Below are 21,294 nucleotides of genomic sequence, written 5' to 3'. Positions count from 1 at the left end.
TGTCGCTGAATGCAATGAAATCATCACAGCAATACCTTAAAATGTAGTAGAAAGTTTTTCTCTTGACAGTACAGACAGTTACTCCGACAAAAGCAGGATAGATTTGTCTTAATACCTTGAATTTAGAAAACAATGAAGGATGATGAACTGGTGTCCCAGTACTTTTGTCCACATTGTGTATTATCTTGCAAATTACCTGCTTGTCATAAATACTAAGGAACCCAGCAATGTTCACAATCATTATTATTTCTCAGATGTTTTCCGTTGTCGCTCACAGTTACCATACTGTGGAAATGAAGAAAATTCAACTTATTTTAATCTCTTATTCTCAACATAGTGCTATTTATAGAAGCTATTTACAGCAACACAAAGTAAGTAAGGTTTAAATTCGGTAAAGAAAGTAACAATCCCTGTGTTGTCTAATGCTTCACATGCTCATCCATCGCGGCTTTAGGTTTGTGGAAAAACATTAGAGCAGAAGACATCTGACCAGCATGGTGCTGACCAGCATGGTACCTCCGCTGTGAAGTATAATGTTTTTCATGCCTGATTCAACTCATTGTAATTACATCAGATGTGTTAAAGCATGGAAATGTTGCAATGTGCAAGGGTCGTCTAGGGTCGTCGTCAAGAGCGATTGCGCTGCTGCTGGGGAGAAGAAATTTCAGGTGAGAATAGAGTGTGAAACCATCACAGTCAAGACACAGAGCTTAAATGTGGGAGATGAACCATAAATGGTGTAATTTCTAGGTCCAAATGTAAGTGGACAGTATATATATTAACCAATAAGGTTAATATATATATATATATATATATATATATATATATATATATATATATATATATATATATATATATATATATACCACATAGATCTCTAAAGGACCATCCATTGAAATGCAAATATGGTTCTTCTGTTTTGTCTTCTGTGCACAAATAACTTTTTTAGCACCTCTGTTTTTAAGCGCCTTTCATGGTGATCTGTACATTTGTCACCATAACCTATTCTGAATGCAGCATTCAACATGAATGGCTAATAGAGAATTAGTGGTTGCAAATGGACTTCTGAGCTTCTATTGGACTCCAGTGGTCCCTAGATAGTCCTGTCAATAAACTGGGTCACAACCATCTCTTACGCTGGGATTACTGAGTCATAATTGCAAGCTGAAGTTATACGGCGGCAGCAGTGACAGGACCTGCCAATTCACTGTCAGCTAGAAGGGAGGCTACAGCTGAGTCAACATGCTGCAGTAACCCTTGTCCACATGCGCACACATACACACACACACACACACACACAAACTTATATGTGAGAACCTTTAGCTAACAACAGCACTTATTAGAGAAAATGGAATAAAGGGGAAGTATATCGAGAGAGGAAAGGCTAGATTCTAGCTCTTTTGGCTCAAACTGAGCAGAAGGCTCATTATATTTAAGGAAGCCAAAGTCATAAACTGCTCAAATATGTATTTTTGAACTCAGTGCAGTCTGGAGTCTATCAGCTGACGAGAACAAATTGTGCCCATGATCACCCTCTTCCTCTTCTCTCTCAAGGGCCCAATCAAGTTTTGTGCACTGCTTCTGGTCTCCATGACGCACCACTGAAGTTAAAAATACTGCCTCCTTCTTCCAGTTCGCCTGTTTTTTTTTTTCTTTCTTTTTAAACCTCTCCTTCCATCGCTCTTTCCTTTCCTCCTCATGTCTGAAATGGCCTGGCACAGTGCCAAACAAAGCGTCGGCTCTGATTCTGCAGACTTTCACACATCCCCTGAGAATTGTGTCCAGAGTCGTGGTGCCATAGCGGCTGTGCAGAGAGCGCTGTTGTTCTGGTAAAGTGTCGGTTCCAAGGGACCCCATGCGCTGAAATTGTTTTGTGCTTTTCATTTACTAGCGCACTTTAATGAACATATGAGATTACAGTGTGAAATATGTTATATCAGGGAAAGGCAAAATGTTAAATGAGCTGCAAGACATTTTTAGTGCAGTGCATGGGGCCTCTGCGATAGATACTGAGATAGAATATGGGTCTTCTAAGGAGTTATATGGAAACAGAAGACTGTCAAGATTAAGAAATTATGTATTTTTTTGTATAGATTTGTTTGCCATATATTGGCTTACTTATATTTATTGTAAGAAGAGGTGGGTATAAACATCTAAATATAACAGCAGTTATGTAGAGTTAAGTAAAAAACATTGAGAATTTGCACTTTTCTGAATATTTAAAATAACAATCATTTCATGCATTTCTTATAAGAAAAATAATCTACTTTTTACTCCAATTTTCCAATTTTTTCTTTACATTCAGCCACTAACTTTGTCTGTGAAATTTCATTTTGCTCTGTTAGTGAGACTATCTGTACTGCATTTTACATATTGTCACTGCCACACAAAAACTCTAAAAAAGTATCTCTAAAAAAGTAACTTTACAGGAGAATGCAAAAAACTTTGAATGTAAGTCAGTAAAAAGTGTAAAAAGATGGAGAGAAATGGAGATTCAAGGTTTTGTGTAACTGTGACAATGTACTTAGACGTTCCACAACACTTAATCAGCACATATGTTACTTTTGCACTTCTGTTCAGTTTGTTAATTTGAAAAAATACCTCTACTTAAGTAGGTGAATACTTGAATATGAGTTTAGGCAATTCTATAGAGAATATTATGCATACTCTATCACTACGTTCCTATTGGACATTGTGTCATGACTGGACAGATTGGACACCACTGATTGGACACAGCACCTTTTAGAAAACCATATCTATGGCCCCATTCAAAGGGTGATCACTCTAAGATATCACAATAAACAGAGAGAATAACACACAGTAATAAAAAGGTTATTTTTTAATAGACAGCTGGCTTCTCATTTAGTATACTAATCTGCACTGCAAACATAGTTCAACTTAACAATGCAACTGTTTTAAGGTTACAATTTGTACAGTATAAAAAGATAGGGTTGGAAACACAGTTGTCAAACTGCAATGACATTTAAGGAGTACAAAGAAGGATTACTTGCCAACATGCTGATCTATCATTTTAGCTATGCTGACCTTGAACTAGTCAGAATGAAACATAGTGCACTTGGAAAGAAGATTGTTGTAGTTGGGAAAACACAAAAGCATTCCCAATAGATAATGATGCTTTACAGTCTTGATAACTCATTATGCATCCACACATTGCAAAATGTTGGCAGCAAATCCAAAGCATTTCTTTACATGTCCTTTAGCAAACTTATCTTTCTCCAATTTTCAGTCTTCGGTTCTTCATTGACTCTCATGTGATGACCCGATCAAACAAATGTGCTGAAACTGACTTGCTTAGAAGAAAGCTTTGAAAATGCAGTAAATACTTTCTCACTCAAGCTCACAAGGGCAGCATCTGGGATCCAGTTGTTTGCCTGTAATTGCTTATGATTGACTCCTTCTCCAGGCCTACTGTTTTTAACTCTTAAAACTAATTTGTGGTATGAGCTATTACACCCACTGCGTACACATGGTTGCAACACCCAGCGATGAACTGTGTTTTTGGCGCAATGTATTGCATGTGATGAGACTTAGTGGACTTCAGTGGACTTAGTGCACATTGTCACATTGAGCTAAGGTCACACAACTGTAGTCCACTGTTGTGATATTTAACATAATCCTGCTTCAAAAAAGATGGACTAGATGAAATGAGATGTAATCCTACTGTGATAGCAAAATAGTCCTTACAGATTTGAAAGAGCTATTTGCCCACTATTCCAGCTCCCTAGTGGAGAGTCCCAGATAATCACCATAAAGGTATTACAGGATATAGGTCAGGCCACAAACCAACACTTGTTGGGAAACATTAATGTTACACCAGTTTGTTTCCTTTTTTTTGTTTGACATTCATGACTGTACTCGGCACCTAAGAAAATGGTACATGAAGTTATTTAGCAAGGCAGTAAATGTTTATTTGTTCCAAAAATTAATATAATAAATAAATTATCCAAAATTGTGTGTGTGTGTATGTGTGTGTGTGTGTGTGTGTGTGTGTGTGTGTGTATTAGCTCATTTACAAAGTTTTCTTCAAGGAAGCCAAGTGTTAATAATCTCAGATGTATCAGATGAACTGCTGGTGGAGCTGAACAAATCTAAACAGTGACTGGAGTTAGAGAAGTCAAAAACCAAACCCATGTTCCTTAAACCAACATATCAAAAACATTTTTAAAAACAAAAATCTAATCTACAATCTATTTTTTATTTATTCAGCACACTGCACACTGAACTAAAAAGTTTTACAAATCATTTCTTGGCTGTCTATAACTTTTTAATCACCCGTCAATCAATCAAGACAATCTTTATTTGTCATTGAACTTTAATTCCAGTGCACCAGCATACACCTTTCAAAATAGGGAATGAGAAAGTAAGAGTACTGCATGTGTGTTTGTGTATGCAGTGCATGTATCTGTTTGGTGTTAGTGGGTGTAGTTTACCCTCAGTCAAACGTTTTATGCAGTGAGTTGAAACAGTGTCCAAAATGACAGTATGTTTTTTAATAGGTTAGTTAATAGTGTCTCTAAAACAGATGTGTAAATGTAGCTCATTTTTAATTATTATTGAAACACACATTTAACACAACATGGCACAGAATATGTTAGCTTACACAACAACTCCTAAGAATGCATGGAGTAGAAGACCTACTTGTGAGAGGTGACAGTGGGACTTTTTCCATGGTAAAGTTTAAAGCAGATCTCTTAATTGAAAAAAAGCTTCTGAGTCAGTTATTTGTTAATGAATCAAGAAGGAAATTGAAGGACAATGTAATAAATGTTTTAATGGAAAACAAGGAAAATGTAATAAAAGTATAACGCATTAAACATCTACTCTGTATATTCAGTTGTTAGTCCCTAACAAAGGTATTACAGTTTACATCCCAGTTCCTCAGACTGCCCCATCATAGTAGTCCTTGCCAATTGATATGTACTTTATATATAAATATATATAATATAATATAAATACTTTATATATAAATACGTATATTTCTAGAAATTGTTGTGTCCCTGAAGAAAAGCATTAATCTCAAGCACATGTATTTCCTTTTATTTCCTGGTTCCCCACCAGCAGGTTAGCTGCTGTGCACCTGCATCCTTTAAGCTTTAATGCGGCCCTGGCATTTCATGCTGCCCACATGTTTTGCCATACTGAATGAGCATAACATACAATTAGTTTTATACGTCCAGATGCCCCTACACCTATTCACTCTACGCCATAACGATAAGAGACTCCTAATGGTACATGTTTCTCCTAACTTGATAAAACTTTAAATTGGGAAGACAAGGTATAAAATAACAATTTAAAATTTAACTATTAAAAATATGAATATGATCTGTTTGGTATCACTTGTGCATGTTCACAAACTTTGTATTAGTACAGATGAAAAAAAGAGGATTAAAATAAGGCTTTGTACCTATAATTTATGCATTAAGTGGGTGAGACTAGAGAAGATGCAAGTACCTTTTTTGTATCTGGTGTAAAATAAAGATAATGGACACTTGCTTGTTATCAAATTTAAAGTACCAAATAATACATTCTTTTCAGATTTTCAGAAAGTAGCCTTTGCATCATTTTCTATTCCCTGGAGATGGGGGCCCTCATCCCATGCCTTTTTGGAGCAATGGTGATGACGAGGAAAAGTTGAACAGATGGAAAAATTGACACAAGGGCAAAGCATGACCTGCCATTTGGAAAGAGCCCAGTTACAACTTTCTTGTCCTCTGGGAAAAGGACAACCCCATCATTTCACTGTGCCATATCTGACCTATACATTCCTTAGATGTTGATGCGTCACATTCCCCACATCCTCAAGCTTCTAAAGTAGCTAACTATGTGAAAGACTTCTGCTGCTTATACTAGATTCTAGGGCATGAATTCGTTCAACCCCATGTGATGCAAATGACAATAAAGTCTCCTTAAATCCATGAATGCTTTGTGTTGTGTCCTCCAGAATGTTTATTCTAAGGACATTTTACTGCCTCTTTACTCACAATTTTAAATTTGGTGGTAAAATTGCACATTCTTAAATTTTTAAACAGGATATTTAATTAAATTTTAGTTGTATCAGGTAAAGATTACAGCGCTTTCTATACATACCCTCCTGTTTTGAGACACCATATTGTAATATGCATGCAATGACTGTGTATCTGAATATTAAAAGTGGACAGTGCATTCTCCAGTGGGATCATTATGACTTAACCACAAGGCACTTTTAATGTTAGTATAATTTTATAATATCATTATTACTATATTTTATCAGCATGTTAAATTATCAGAGTAACTTGGGCAATATCAACTACTGTGTTGACTAAATTCTTTATTGTTTATAAACATCACTGTTAGCTTTACATTTGGTGCCATATATGATTCAAATGTAATGTTAGCCTTGTACAGTAAATAATGAATAAGTCAGTGTGCCACAGAGTACTTCTTGAGTTTTGATCATTTCGAAGATCCATTTTGCCAGTTCAAATCACTGCAAGCACACAGTTGACGACTAACTTTAATAAATCAATCAATATGAAGGCACTGAAGGTTACTCCCTCCTCTGGCTTTGTATCCAGTCTAAAAAAATCCAAGTAATTCCTAGCCTGAAAGCTGCTGAGGAAGCTGATATGTGCTATTCAGAAAAATTTAGTTTTCCCTAAATGGCATAGGAAGTGAAAAGGGGACAAGACTAAGAGCACAGTACAGGTACTTGTGCATTATTACTTGAACACCCTGGACAAAAAGAGTTTCTAAGGAACACGTGAAGACCAGAGAATGCCCTAAGTGGTGTGTGAAATATTTAAATACCTGCAAGCACATGCAAATCACAACTTCCTGCTTTCATGGAGAGTTAAAAAAAAGAATTCTTTGCAAGCGCCACTGACACTGTATAGATGTAACACAAATGCAGATGGGCCTGTCTTTGTAGAGAGGTCTTAAGATTATAATGTGAAAAAGTAGGAGTGTACAAACTATAACTCTTGTTTAACCCATTACTCATGTATAACCCATTAAGAGAATGGGGTATGTGATTATACAGCTGTTAAATGACACAGAATGTCATATCAAGAGTTCAGAGCAATATGCTTTGGTTTCTGACTAGAGATGACATTGAAATGTCCATTTTTTGCAGTCTCTGTGATCAAACAGATCCCATTAAGATTAGTTAGAGCCTTATCTTTCTGTTAATCTGATGCAGTAGACAATAATTCTACAATTGCAGATTCCTCAAAATAGCCACCCTTTTAACAAGGCGTTGTTTTGAACAGTTCGGTTAAGAAGTTTCAGCAGCAAATGAACCTACATGTCTTCCAAACTTTAAAGTGACTTTGGCTTGGGACTGAAATGCTCTTCCTCTGGGTGACAATTTCAATTCTATACAACTCCTATTATTCATGTTAAAAATAATGGTCCTTCAAATGATTCTTTGAGCGATGCCATAGAGCAAGGGTGGGCAACTAGGGCCAGACTCCAGCACAGTTTGTTGATTCCCCTGCTCTAACAGACCTGTGAAACCTGGCAAATTGAGTTGAATCAGGTGTGCTTGAAGAGGAAAAGCACACAACTCTGAAGGAATCTAGCAATCCAAGACCAAAACTGCCCTCCCCTGCAATAGAGAAACCACCTTTCAAATAGTGTAAGGACCATGTGAGTCTTCCTAAAGAGACTATCCAGTGAGTGCACATTTCAGATTGAGAAATTGGGACTGAAGTTTGGTGATTTTGTTGGCCAGAGAAAGTGTCCCAGTGTTCCACCACACCTGTTAAAGTGGTGACTCACATATTTGAATCCATGCACCATACAGACGTCATCCTGCCATGTGGGAGATCCAGTACTGTGTTCTGCTTGAACATGAAGTAATTGGAAAAGTGCAAGAACAGAAATGATGCATGCGACTTCTTTGTGCAGGGAGCTTTAAGTGAATTATTAAATAGTTGTAGACAATTTTACACTGATGAAGATCAGGTGTACTTAACTCAAAAGACTGTGGCATCATCTCTCAGCTTTTGCAGCATGTATTTGGGATATAGATATACTGGAGTGCAGCATTTAGGCAGTAGCAAAACAGGGTTGTTAGAGATGAAAGTGTGCTTTAGGAGAGTCGAACTGCAAAGCTGTGCCCTCACTGTGGTCAATGTCACTGCTGCATCGCAGCTGAGTAGGCCATAGAGAGCTTTTTAACATGGAGGTGGCAAAGGGAGCAACTTAAATATACATCAGAGATGAGCTGAAGGCTGAGAGCTGTCTGACAGCAGAAGGATGAAGGCAGCATGGAGAATAGGCTCTTTGGTTAAGGAAACGGAGGAGGCAGGGACTAAATGGAAGGGAGGTCGCACTGAGAGCTACAGGGTTACCAGCAGTCTCCTCTAACAGTATTGGAATGACAACACCAATTCTTTTGTTTTTGTGATACACTGATTTGAAACAAGTCAAGAAATCCACTGACTTCACCAAACCAAACCAGGTTTTTACCACAGCTTATTTGTTGCTGTTTGTTTTAGAGGGTTTCTCCTTCAGTCTTCTCTTCAGGTTGTGAAATGCATGCTCGTTTGAGTTATGTTCTGTTCCTTTTGTTGTTGGCAGTGTGTTTTGGGCCATTATCTTGTTGCATGGTCATGTTTCTTCTGATTAGATTGGATCCATTTCTCTGCAAAATGGTAGACAGAACATTTCTGTGGACTTCTAGGGAATTTTGATTCTGGACTGAATCAGTTCACGCGTGTGTGAATGTGGAGAGGTTTCCTCTTTGGTTTGTTTTGTTTTGTGCATGCATCAAATTCAAATGCACCCAGGTGCCACACAACAAAGCACAGGAAGCAGGAAAGTAAATGAAAGCCCTAGAGAAAGTTCTACCAGGAGACTCTACTGCAGCTTCACCTTCCTTCAGCCAATCACCAGCTTCCATCTGTGTAAAAACCCTCTGCACATTTTTTTGCTGCTTTCAGAAGTGACGTCACGTCTCTCGCTCCTTTATCCTTTATCAGTTTGGCAGGATCTGCGAGAGTCCCGATCTTGCAAGACCTGGGCTAACAACAGGGCCTACGCCAAAGTTTTATCTATCAACATGGAGTTTTAACTTGCTAACATTGTTCCTATTGTTCTCATTACTTGTCAAGATTAAATTTATGCTTTACTGCACTCATATCTCCAGAGTCTTCTGCTAGGAATACAGGAAGATGGTCCTGTGAGCATATTTCTGTGCTGTTTAATATAGAACAGCAGCAGCAGAAGATGGCATTTATTCCTAGCTGTAATTGGATTTTTCTGAGCAACATACCAGGTTAAAGACGGCTATTAGGATCGAGGTCAGATCACGTTCTCACCAAAAACTAACCTTTCCAGAGTTCGTTTGGGACGAAGGGTATTGGTGCAGTTGTTTTGGTCAGTGTCAGAGTGTGATTATTGTATTCACATCTGCCCAAACAAACCAGAGTCTGATCTAACCAAACTAAAAAGTGCAGATGTGAAAATGCCCTAGTTCATTCTGCTGCCACCATCCTGAGTTACACTGTTAATAAAGATTAGTGAGCTGATTCCAGAAGCTGTATGCCAGCCCAAGCACGTCCACTGTGTTGGACTGATGAGCTCATGTGTTTTGCATCATGAGCAGATCTCCCCCCCCCCCCCCCACACACACACACTTTCATTATTGTTTGTCTATCAGTCCAGAACATTTGCTTCATCTCTGTATGTCTTGTATTTCAATCTTGAATTCTGGTCCTTACTTTTGATGAGTGATTTGCATGTATGGTCTCTACAGTTCAACTCTCTCAGTCTTTTTTGCATGATGGACTGTGATACCTTCAATCTTACCCTGTGGAGGTTGTTGATGACTGACTGTTGTTTTTAGGTTTTCCTGACAGTGACAGTATCACGTTTGTATCTTCATCATCTTCTGTTATATGATCATCTTGTTCAGGGGCCAATGATATATTATTATTTTTTATATGGCTTATTTATGTTAATGCAATTATATTAACAACTCTATAGTCGTCTTGCTGGATTATCCTTTTAAACAACAAAAGCAGTCTTTACAAGTGAATTTCATGGTTCAAGCCAAGAGAAGACACTCAAGAGACATTAATTGTTTAAAATGTAACAAGGCACACCTGGGCCATGAGAAACCCCTGTGAGTCAAGTTCCAGGATTGTTGCTCACTTGATATTGGCGGGTTAGGCCGCAGAGATGATCCAATGCAAGTAATTTATTAACACCACTCAAGAACACACAAAGGGGCAAAACAAAACAAAGCAAGCAGCAGCTGAAGGGCATAAATGTGAACACAATGCAAACTAGACAAACCAGAGGACGAAAACAAAACACACCTGAGACTGGGGGTCATTGAGTCCTCGAATGGCCGAGTGGCCAAGCATGCAATTCTCGGCCTCGAACTAAGCGTCAAGGCTCCTTAAGTACCCCCAGATCCCAGGTGAAACACATGAACATGATCAACACGAAACGAGACATGAATCAAACATGAACACAAATGAACCTGAATCATGAACCGAAACCTGAAAAGAATCAAACACATGAACCAAACGAGGCAGTAGGAATCGGAATCAGAATCGCACCCGGGGGAGGGGGAGGGCTGACAGATATAAGGGTGAGTTTAGGCATAATGTACTATGTTCTATGTTTTATCACCTCATCTAATATTCATTTTCAGCCTAGATTGTGTAGCAAAAGCAAATGAATTAGCTGTGACTAATAATACATAAAAAAGGAATAAATTAATGAGTTAATAATAATAACAACAATAATAATAATACTGATTATAGTAATTATAATAAAAATAAAGGCTTGAATGGGTGTAATGATGCACACTTTATCAGGTTTAATACAGTTTAGATGTGTGTGTGTGTGTGTGTGTGTGTGTGTGTGTGTGTGTGTGTGTGTAGGGCACACTTTTGTGCATTCATCTTTGTGACTCATTTCTGTGCTTGCCTGGATTGGCTGCCTTCATCTAGCTTTATACATCCCAATTAATAGCAGACCAGTTGTATGTGTGTCTATATATGTGTGTGTGTGTGTATGTTTGTGTGTGTGTGTGTGTGTGTATGTGTGTGTGTGTGTGTGGGTTCAAAGTTAAGAATGACTCATAAGAACAGATCCACTAAGCTGTTTGAAGCTCGAATGGAGGACTAGATGAGTGAGTTATCTGAAATGAAAACAGCCATTCATGCAGGACCAGTTCAGATCAGTTCAGAGGAGAGACGATTTGAGCTACAAGGACTGATTTGTTTGCATTAACTGAACAGCTTTCAGAAAGCCACAATCACACTAGGGTTCTACACTCTCGAGATTGATGTCAGTTGGTGTTGTTGAATCTGTGTTGGAGTATCTGATTAAAATGTAACACTGTTATGCCCCCCTTTAACCCCTTTGTTTTCCCCCGTTTCTGTTTTCTTTCTTTTTTTTTCATCTTTTGAGACGCCCTTCTCAGACTGTTCTGTCCTGATACTGCCTGACCCAGCTCTCCACTACCCTGCTGCCCACTGCGATGCTGTCTTGCTTTGGATTCTTGCATTGATTTATTCAGATCAATCTAGATACTGCTTAGCTGTGCATATCACTGCTTCACTAACATGGACCTTCACATTAACTCTGAGCCTGATGTGTCCTACACTCACTCACATTCTCAAAGCTCTCACAATAGCCAAAGCTCTTCGTTTTCTCACCTCATTCTTGTTGCTTTGTTATTGTCGGCCAAATGAGGATGGGTTCCCCTTTTGTGTCCTGGTTCCTCTCAAGGTTTCTTCTTCTTAATCTGAGGGAGGAGTTCCTTGCTGTCGCCTTTGGCTTGCTCAAAAGAGGCTTGGACCCGGATCTCTGTAAAGCTGCTTTATGACAACACTCATTTCGAAAAGCGCTTTATAAATACATTTCAATTTAATTGAATTCAATTATGCAATTGCTGTGCTGCATTTATTGGCATTTACTTGACAAATGCCTGCTCACATTTAATTTGATCAAACATCGTTAAAATGGATTGAATTTAATTGAACACACTTACCTCAATATGCTCAGCCATTCACTCTGCCTCACTGGACTACTGGAAGCAATCACGCTCATATATTTTAGAATGGTTCATGTAAATTTAAGATTGGTTTGCTGACTCAACAGAGCATCAATAAATCTTCAGAGATTAATTTTGGATAACATGATGTTTGTTGTAGAATATTATTTAATGTATTTGTTTTCATCTAAGTGCATAACACTAAGAAAGGACTATTGTTGAATTGTGTAATAAATTGAACATGTTACATTTTGCTAGTGGATTCTTGCCCCATATTGGTGTGTCATTATTTATCATTTCTTCTGTGTTGAGAATTGGAAGAGAGCAAGAAATGAGGCTTGTCTGGAGGGCCCTGATGATCAGTTTGAAAAACCACTGTCATGCAATATTTCTCCAAAAGTTTACAGACACCTGCTTATTAATGTTTCCTGAAATCAAGGGTATGTATAGGATGTTTGTCCCCCTTTGCTGCAGGAACAGCCTGTACAGTTTTGGGAAGAATTTACATGAAATTTTAAAACATTGTGAGGATTGATTGCTTTCAGCCACAGGAATGTTAGTGAGGGTGGATTTATTCTGAATCATAAGCACAATTTCAACTTATCCCAAAGTTATTTGTTGGTGGTCCATAACGCCAGAGAAAGCATGTGCACTGTTCCGCAGCCTAATGCTGGGGTTTAAACCCCTGTAGCCAACACTTGGCACTGAACAAAATTGGTCTTTAGGCTCTTGTGCTGCTGCTTCTGAGGACCATGCTCTCTTGGCAATGCTTTTTTATGAAGATACAAATTAGAAAATACAGGTTAGTCTCTGAAAGGCTAAAGAATGTAAATTCATATAGGGCACCTGGGTGTCACTGTAAAATGCAAGAAAGAATTGTGATAAGGCACATTAGGAGAGAAGCCTCTCCATTACATGCAACTTGAGGAGTCATATTTTCTACCACTAGAGGGCAATGTTTAGCTATTAATTGTGTTTTTAGCTGTAGGCTGTATGCACTTTATGTTAATTTATGTATTTATCTATTAGAAAGGAACATCCTGCAGCTTATTTTATCTCACATCATCAGAAAACTACTACTGGTATTAACACCTCTTTTTGTTTGCATGGGCAATCTCTGTCATCATTAATTTCATAATTAAACTATTCCTTTTGCTTTCAATATGTTCTATGCACTGATGGTTTATTTCCTGTATCACCTTAATGAGAATTTTCTTGATGTGAAAACCCACAGATATAACCAATAAATCTGTACGAAAGACTTCTGTTATTGATTGATTAAAAAGTTGCTTCACTCCTTTAAGCTGATACCCAAAACTGTGAGTAGGCTGTGTGGAAATTATGTAAGTAGGGAGTCTTTCTGGTTCTGTCTTTTAACGTTACTTTAATGTTTTCTTAAGATTTACTTTTTAATTTAAAAAAAACCTTAAACATCAAATGGCTTGTAAGTAGGTGGTTTGGGTGTGTTTGCATCCACATTCAAAGTCTCTGAGACCTTAAAAAAGATATGTATAATTTTCTGTGAAAGATTTCTGAAACATGACACTGTTTGAAATCATGTCTAGTAGCAGTCCTCATAAAACAAGGAAACATTTATTGGGCCTCATTCACCAACATCTTCCCTAAGTTTTGTTCATGAGAAAAGTCCTAATAAGGCCCATTAAGAGGAAGGCTGATGAAATGAGCTAAGTATCTTTTAAAGACAGTTTGGACTCTGCAGGAGCCCAAACATAGCAAAAGGGCTCATCCCGTATGTCTCTGTAATTTTTTGTAACCCTTTAAATTGACTCACAGAAAAAAACACAGATATTTGGAAATATGATTTTCTATAATCTGCTTTAAATGTTAATGGATATTGCCAGCTATCACTGCTCGTGCCTGTGTAAGCTTCGATGTTAAAAATGTGTTTGGTAATCACATTATTTTACTCAGCAAAGAGGAACATCCATGAAATTAAGTTTGATTAAATAGTGCCGTCTAGTGGTTGTATTAGGTGTCCAGAGAGTGTTATGTTACGGGGTTAATTGGTTTACTGAATTAATTTTCATCTGTGACTGCTTCCTAATAGTTGCATTGCAGAAACATGATAAACATTTGAATGCTCATTTCTAGCATGCTAAGTGAAGCATGATGCTTGCTGCACTGGAACCACCCAGACAGGCTCTTTGTAGACCTTAAAAACAAGGATTTTTAAAAAAGAGTTTCAAAGTCCTGGGTCAAAAAAAAGTTTGTGAAAACATGGATTTTTTTCTATATTATTTAACAGTCGAAGGCGAATTTGTTTGTTCACAGATACAAACTCATTTGTCAGCAGCTTTTATTGGTGTATCTTTATTTAACAGACAAAGCACCTGTGAAGCCCACATTAAACCGACATTACAAATCTTACCTCCTCATCTCTCATCTCCTCATACCTTTTGTCAACAGATAATTTTTAACAGATTAACAGTAAATAAGTGACTCACTTACTTTTTCTAGCCTGCACCTACAACTTTGTTTGTTTATAGGTTTATAGTTTATATGCCTACTTGTGACATAAGTAACCATCAAACCATATTTTATTAGTAATTAATTCAGAAATCCAGATACCTCCAATGGATTCACAGATTTTTCTTGCAACTGTATACTCACCCCTTAAATGAGCTCACTGTCTTTGTTTAAGAGAGCATATGGCATTGAAGTGTGAAGCAGACTCTCTCCAGAGCTCAAACTAAAGCCATGTATTGATGACCTGGTCTGCACTAAGGCCTGTGTTTTAGAGGATTTAGTCATAAAGGTATTGTATTTTTGCCTTAGTGAACATTCTGATTTCAGGTTCAGGAGACCTTTACACTCTTTCTAGTTTCTGCTCAAGACTCCTGACAGTTTCATATGATAATACTTATTTGTACATAACTTCACAGTTCAGTAAATGAGCAATGGGTCCCAACGGGAGGATCGTCTTGCTCCACTGACGATCGTTAAAGTGTTTAGCTTTGGTGTATCTGGATCAATTGCTTCATTAATTCTTCAGTCAGTTAATGCTCGCCATTTCAGATACAATGAGAAATGTTTTTTTTCAGATGCTGCTTTCCCAGGGTAATTACAACATCAATACACATTCATAACAAAGCATGCAAGTCCTTTTGTGTATGCCATATAAATCTTGATTCAATCTTCCAGGATTTAATTATGTATTTTTTGTGCAATTTAGCTGTATTTATACTCCATAATGTTTCTGTTTTTGTATCTACAGTATGTAGTACATGTGTGTAATAATAAGTAACAATATATATAAAAATAATATATACCATATGTATTATATATGTAAGTATCTATATACAATACGTCCCATATGTATTATATAGCAATATGTAAGTACCCAATGAGTTAAGTTATCCCATATGTATATATAGGCACCTATATGCAATGATAAAATGACTACCTATTAAATAGGTAGTGTAATGGGATGCCAGTAGATCAAAACATGTTCATCTGAAACATATAAAAAACACACACACAAACTATTTCAGTTCCATGTTATTAGGCTCAAAATAATAAATAAATAAATAAGTCAAAGCCTAACTCCTGCTGCAGTTGAAGTAATGCAGAAACATAACCTGAAGTGTCACATGATAATCCCAGCTCAGCCTCTACTGTGCTGTGTTGTGCTATGCATGTGTGATGGTTGTGTCCTTACTGAGTCCCCCTTCCCCCAGCATCCAATTTCCTCATACTGTTCATTTCCCAATGTAGTGTGAAATATGTAACCATGTGCAGTGTGCGGTGCATAAGTGGTTGTGTGTGTGACCTGCAAACACCCCAGAAGATAACTGCTGACGATTTGTTTTTGTATGTTATGTGAATTTACAGGGGTTTCCATCACATTCCAGCTTTTCCATTGGTCTATTTATCATGACATCACACAATGTAGGGAGCAGCTGATAAGTTGATGATGTAGAAAAATATTATTTATAATATGTCAACTATTTCAGGGACACTGGTGATATTCAGTTCTGTTACATGTTGAAGGACTCTTACTGTTGATGCATAAAAAAAAAACTAACACCCGCACTGGCTAGTATGTGATGGGGATGAGGGACCCAGCAAACAGAATATGGCAAATGATGCTTTCTATGGAACTCCCATTCATGGATGGCTGTGGCACCACAAGGGCTTTAATACTAGGCTACCCGTACCCTCCAAACATTTATTAAGAAGTAAAGAAGACACAATACGTCTTTTTTTTATTATTGTTACTATATCCATTTTCAGGAGACATCAAGAAAACATGCAGAGTGTAACAATCTATTTACATCTTTTTCCAGCTATCCAACTTTGTATATGTTTCAATGTTACAGTATGCACATATATAAACAATAGGAAGTCATTGACATCTTCAGATGCCAGTACATAGCCTGCCATTCACACTGTAAGTCCAACTGGCATATCATGCTGAAAAAAGTAAACATTTCAATGTAGCAGTCTGCTACAGTGCAGAGTCACTGTCCATTTGTTACTGAATGGTTGGTTTCTACAGGGGTGTAAAAGCTGTACATACTGCATTTAATAGTCAGGTCCACCCAAACGCTGAATTGCAGCCACTATGAGAGATATGAGAAAATGCTGGAAGAACAAAATGACAATAAAGCCTTGACAGTCTACAAATGTTCAGCTAGACATTGCAGCATTCTTAAAAGAGGAAATAAAAATGAAAAGGAATAGCCAATGTAATATCTCAGGGTGATAATGTCAGAGTGTTATTTCTCTTGTTGAATGGTGGGATTCATTTTGTTATTGGATTCTTTCTCTTTTAAACACTCTTTGGCAATCATTTGGCACTCATCATCACTTAGCATTTCACTGTTTCAGTAATAATCAATCCAACATTCCATTAGATCAATAATATTTTAGTGGTTGTTTTGCTTCCATGTTAAAGAAGAAATGGATTTATAAACCTAATGTAAAAGAAGAATTCTTCAGTTTAAAATACATTAATTCTGGTAGTGAGCATTGAGCATTGATTTATTTAAGGCCCTAGAGGCCTCTAAGGAATATGTAGTAGTGCCAATATTTGGGGAAAAAACATGGCATGGTTTCCCTCATGACTTATTGTATAGAAGTACAGATTTTTTGTGGGATGAAATGAACATCACAACAATAAAAAAAAACAACCTACCATACAGGTCACATGTCCAGAATGTTGTTACACAAAGGCACATTTCATGCAGTAAAAAGAATAATTTCACACTGTGACTCTGTACTGTGGTGTCAGTTTGGAAGAATGTTACCGAATCCCTTACACACAATTAAATGACAATGACTACAGCTGTTACATTTTTAACAAAATACTTCTTAAGGAACTTTTACAGATTGTTACAATTTTCAATATAATTAAATTGTTAAAAGTCATTCAGAGTGGTTTGGTGTGAAATGTTCTATTTAACAGAAACTTACCAAATTATTGGTAACTTACCCAGTTCTCGAGATAGACATCTAAAGAGACCCTCAGAAAGCTATTACAAATAAAATGATTACAAATCTGGATGCCTAGACACTGTTTTACAGTAGTTTTCAGATTTCTTTTTTAAATTCGGTTTAATGATTGAGAGGTATATGCAAAGTGTTGTAAGGCAAATTAGTTCCTAATAAACACTTTTTTAACCACTGCTTTACTATTACAAACATTACATTTAAAATACACGTTTAACAGTAGTTTTACACAATAATTAAAATGGCTAGATTTGCACTATGACCACTGTAAAAATCTACGACACTTCACACTAAGCCACTCCATTATGCAATTTCAAAAATTGTGGAATTCCGCTTTCTTCATAATATTTTAAAATTGCACATATTACTTGTTGACCTACAGGTGCCCTGAACTGTACTTTGACATAGTTAAATAATCAGAGCTTGGTAAACAAAAGTGACGTACCATAAACAAATTCCAAAATGTCAGGTCTGTTATGTAACAGTTGACTTGTTTATACCAGCAAAGTTTACATAAACCTAGCTTTAGCTAGCCCTAATCCTAAACACCCATGGCAGCAATGTTAGCACTATCCAGTCACATCTATGCTATGTGACTTCTGTGTGAGCTGTCGCAGTGCCTAGGCTCTAATTGGCTGTATACTCAATATAATTATTCATGAGCCCACTGTAAAAGAAAAACAGCTTGTTTCAGGCCCAAATCATAGGGCTGCAAATGGCATTTAAAACCAACGTCTTAAAATTTTTCTCCTCAACTAAAGTCACACACTTACTATTTATACCCCAGTCAAAATTTTATAATAGTAAATAAATGCATTCTTTGGCACCTTTGACATGTTTCAAATTTCTTCACCTTCTTATCCCAAAGTCACTCCTGTGGTGTGTTTAGTGAATGTTGTTACATTTTTAAAGTAATTCACATTTTAAACTTTACTGCATGAAATGCTCCCTAAGTCATGCTAAAACTAAAATAAACTAATCATGGAGGATACAACTGTACTCCTAAATTGTAAATGTTATTTACAATAAAAAATAAAAAAGGCATCAGTACGAAATGTCTGATTACCTGATTTGCCAAATTAAAAGGTATAACAATTACAATTAAAGTGTTGAAAATGTAACATTTTTAAGTATATAAGGAACATCACTATGTAATATGATCTGTCCTGTATAGTCAGGAAAAGAAAAAAGTACCATGCATCAAATGTAAGTACAAAATTAAGCACTTGAAGTGCTCTGTTTCAGACCGAATGCATTAGAAAAATAAACGTACAGCAGGGACGATGGTTGTTTTTAACCCCATTCCATACATGTTTGAAATATTTATATTCTGTGACATTTGACTTAATCAAATGGATACATTTTTGTTTGAATAGATGTAATACTGTCCTTTAAACTTTTCGCTTTAAAGTATTTCTCTGTTATTTTGTCAATAAGTATGTTTGATTTGAGTTTTATAGTTCATATAACCAATATAATGTTTGAAACATGCAACACTTGTAACCAATAGTGCCAGTCTGAACTTGCAGATCAGAAAAAAGGGTGCTTCTATGTTCACTCCATAAAAAGACAGGTTCTTCTGTCAAGGCAAAATAATGCTTCAAAAATGCAGACTCTTATAGTTAATTTCATTATGGAATTGTGCTCGGAAGGAAGTGCAGAGTCGTTAACTGTCCAGGCAACAGAGTCACCTGTGAATGAAAGGAGACAGTGCAGTGGACTGTCACCTCACAGGTCCCTTTCGTACATCAGTGCCCTGTTTCTCTGCAACTAGACATGGCCTTGGCATTTTGCCTGCTTGTAAAAGAGACTGCAAAATGAATAATTTAATGCCGAATCATATAAAATCGTTTACACGGGCTCGCAATGAGAGTCGATCCCCATAATGTGTGAGGGGAAGGAGCCAGGGCCAGAGGATTTACTGAGGCAATAAAGAAAGAGCAATAGCTTCTGTGTGCCCCCAGCAGCACTGCCCAGCAATTTAACCAGCACAATAACTCAGAGAGCAAAGCCCCAGGGTGGCAGGAGCACAGGGAGGGGGAACAGCGCAATGCTTGAACAAGAGCGCAACAATATTTTACGTGGCTGTGCTACATGACGATTCAATCGCATACTGATGCTTAAAGCCTGCAGTGAAAGAAATAATTAGAGATGAAGAAAGGTCAAACGAGATGATGTGGTTTCAGCCTTGGTCAGAATGGACTTGACTTCTAGGCCTCTTTCTTTTGCATGTGATTGCATCATATTAGGATGTTAAAGTTTAAGTAGGATCTGGGCAAGAATTAGACATATGAGCATGATCCAACAACAACCCAATGATGAATTAATGATAGGGACCTGCATACACACGCTCACACACACACACAAGTTCACACACACTCAGGCACATAAATATGCAGAAACAAATATGCTCACACATTCATACAGTCATCCCTTCATGCATGCTTTCCCCATATTCTCAGCTTACACAGTCAAAAACTCCTCTCAGTTCTGCCGTCCAACCCTGTACGCTGCTCAAGCAGAAGAACATCTCACACACATATTAAGATTGCTTCATGCTCAAGCATAAAATTCACCCTTTACCATTAGCCCAGAGCAGAACTCCCTCAAAACACTCCATCTCTGGTGTGTTACAAGTACAAGTAGTAAGTCCAGTAGAGCAGGTTGACTATGACGAAGGACAGTGGGAACGTTACGCGAGAATAGTTGTCTATGTAGTGTGGATTCTCCACATGACAGCAGTTCACAGAGCGCAGGATCTGTCTTATGATGGACAGGGTTTTAATACAGCGGTTCAGGGGCTCCGTCAAGGCCTCTGGGGGCTTAGCTTCTGAGGTGGAAGGGCTAGGGGGTACGATTCCAGGCTCTCCAGTAGGGGTCGGGGCAGGAGCCGGGGTTGGAGAATCCTTACGCCGCTTGGATCGGCTTGAATTGCTGGCAATAGTCGTCACAATGCCGTTCATATCATCATCACAGTCCATGTGGTGACCTCCATACTGAGACGGGAGAGAAAGAAAGATAGGGAGAGTGAATAAGGCAGAACCATGACTAAAACATTCACAATCTGTTCCAATGATGGCGACATGCTGCTGGCAACAATGGAAATTGTTCTGCAATCTCACCATAAGTGCATTGTTGCAGTCTGGGTGGTGGAGTGTGCAGAAGTGAGCAACAGCATACTCTATCAAGGCACCGAAGATGAAACTGAAACAAATTCCCAAATACACGTCGATGGCCTTGATGAAGCAGTTAGCATTGGGTAGAGACGTCCTTGCTCCCATCATCAGGGTGGTCATTGTTAAGACTGTGGTCACTCCTTTCATAAGAAAACAAACACAGTTTACACACACTGTTTTCCCTGCTCTCACCTAATGTAACTAATTAACTAATTAATAAGCCCTGCAAGGAAAACACTGCAACATGCAGAGAACTGGTACTCCAGCTCCAACAGTAAATTAGGCACCCTAGACGAAATAGCCTCAGCCATTACTAATGTAAGTGTTTTACCCATACAAGAAAGGAAATGCAGCTAAACTAGAAGTGCTTGTTAATCTTCATTCTAGCTTCATTTCCACTTAAGTTAATTAATAGGCTAATTAATCTGAAAGTAACCCCACAAAAGAGAAAAGAATGAAGACTTTTAGCACTTTTTATAGAGCCATCTTCACACCCTATAAAATACCAAAGTGAGAGTTATGTTGCAAAGTTATGAGATCGCTTACTACTGCTTCATTTCATGGCCTTGGACTGAAATGCACTGAAGTGAAAACTGGTATCAAGTCCACAAGCTTGGGGCTTTGTTTTAT

At 37.6% G+C, this 21,294-nt stretch overlaps 1 protein-coding gene across 2 annotated transcripts in view; it reads right to left on the bottom strand.

The window, feature by feature from the left end:
- Positions 1-16,220: 16,220 nt before the first annotated feature.
- LOC140554853 (gamma-aminobutyric acid receptor subunit pi) overlaps positions 16,221-21,294 on the bottom strand; it is a 63,320-nt gene continuing 58,246 nt past the window's right edge. For both annotated transcript variants that reach the window (XM_072678273.1, XM_072678274.1), the window contains exons 9-10: positions 20,611-20,804; positions 16,221-20,484 (exon numbers count right to left, since the gene is read on the bottom strand). In XM_072678273.1, coding sequence (XP_072534374.1) covers positions 20,119-20,484; positions 20,611-20,804 — 560 coding nt within the window. In that variant the 3' untranslated portion in view covers positions 16,221-20,118. The remainder of the gene's footprint in view (positions 20,485-20,610; positions 20,805-21,294) is intronic.

The sequence above is a fragment of the Salminus brasiliensis genome, chromosome 4 (assembly GCF_030463535.1).
Source record: "Salminus brasiliensis chromosome 4, fSalBra1.hap2, whole genome shotgun sequence".
NCBI lineage: Eukaryota > Metazoa > Chordata > Actinopteri > Characiformes > Bryconidae > Salminus > Salminus brasiliensis.
Note: the sequence above shows the minus strand (reverse complement) of the source record. Positions and strands in the feature narration are given on the sequence as shown.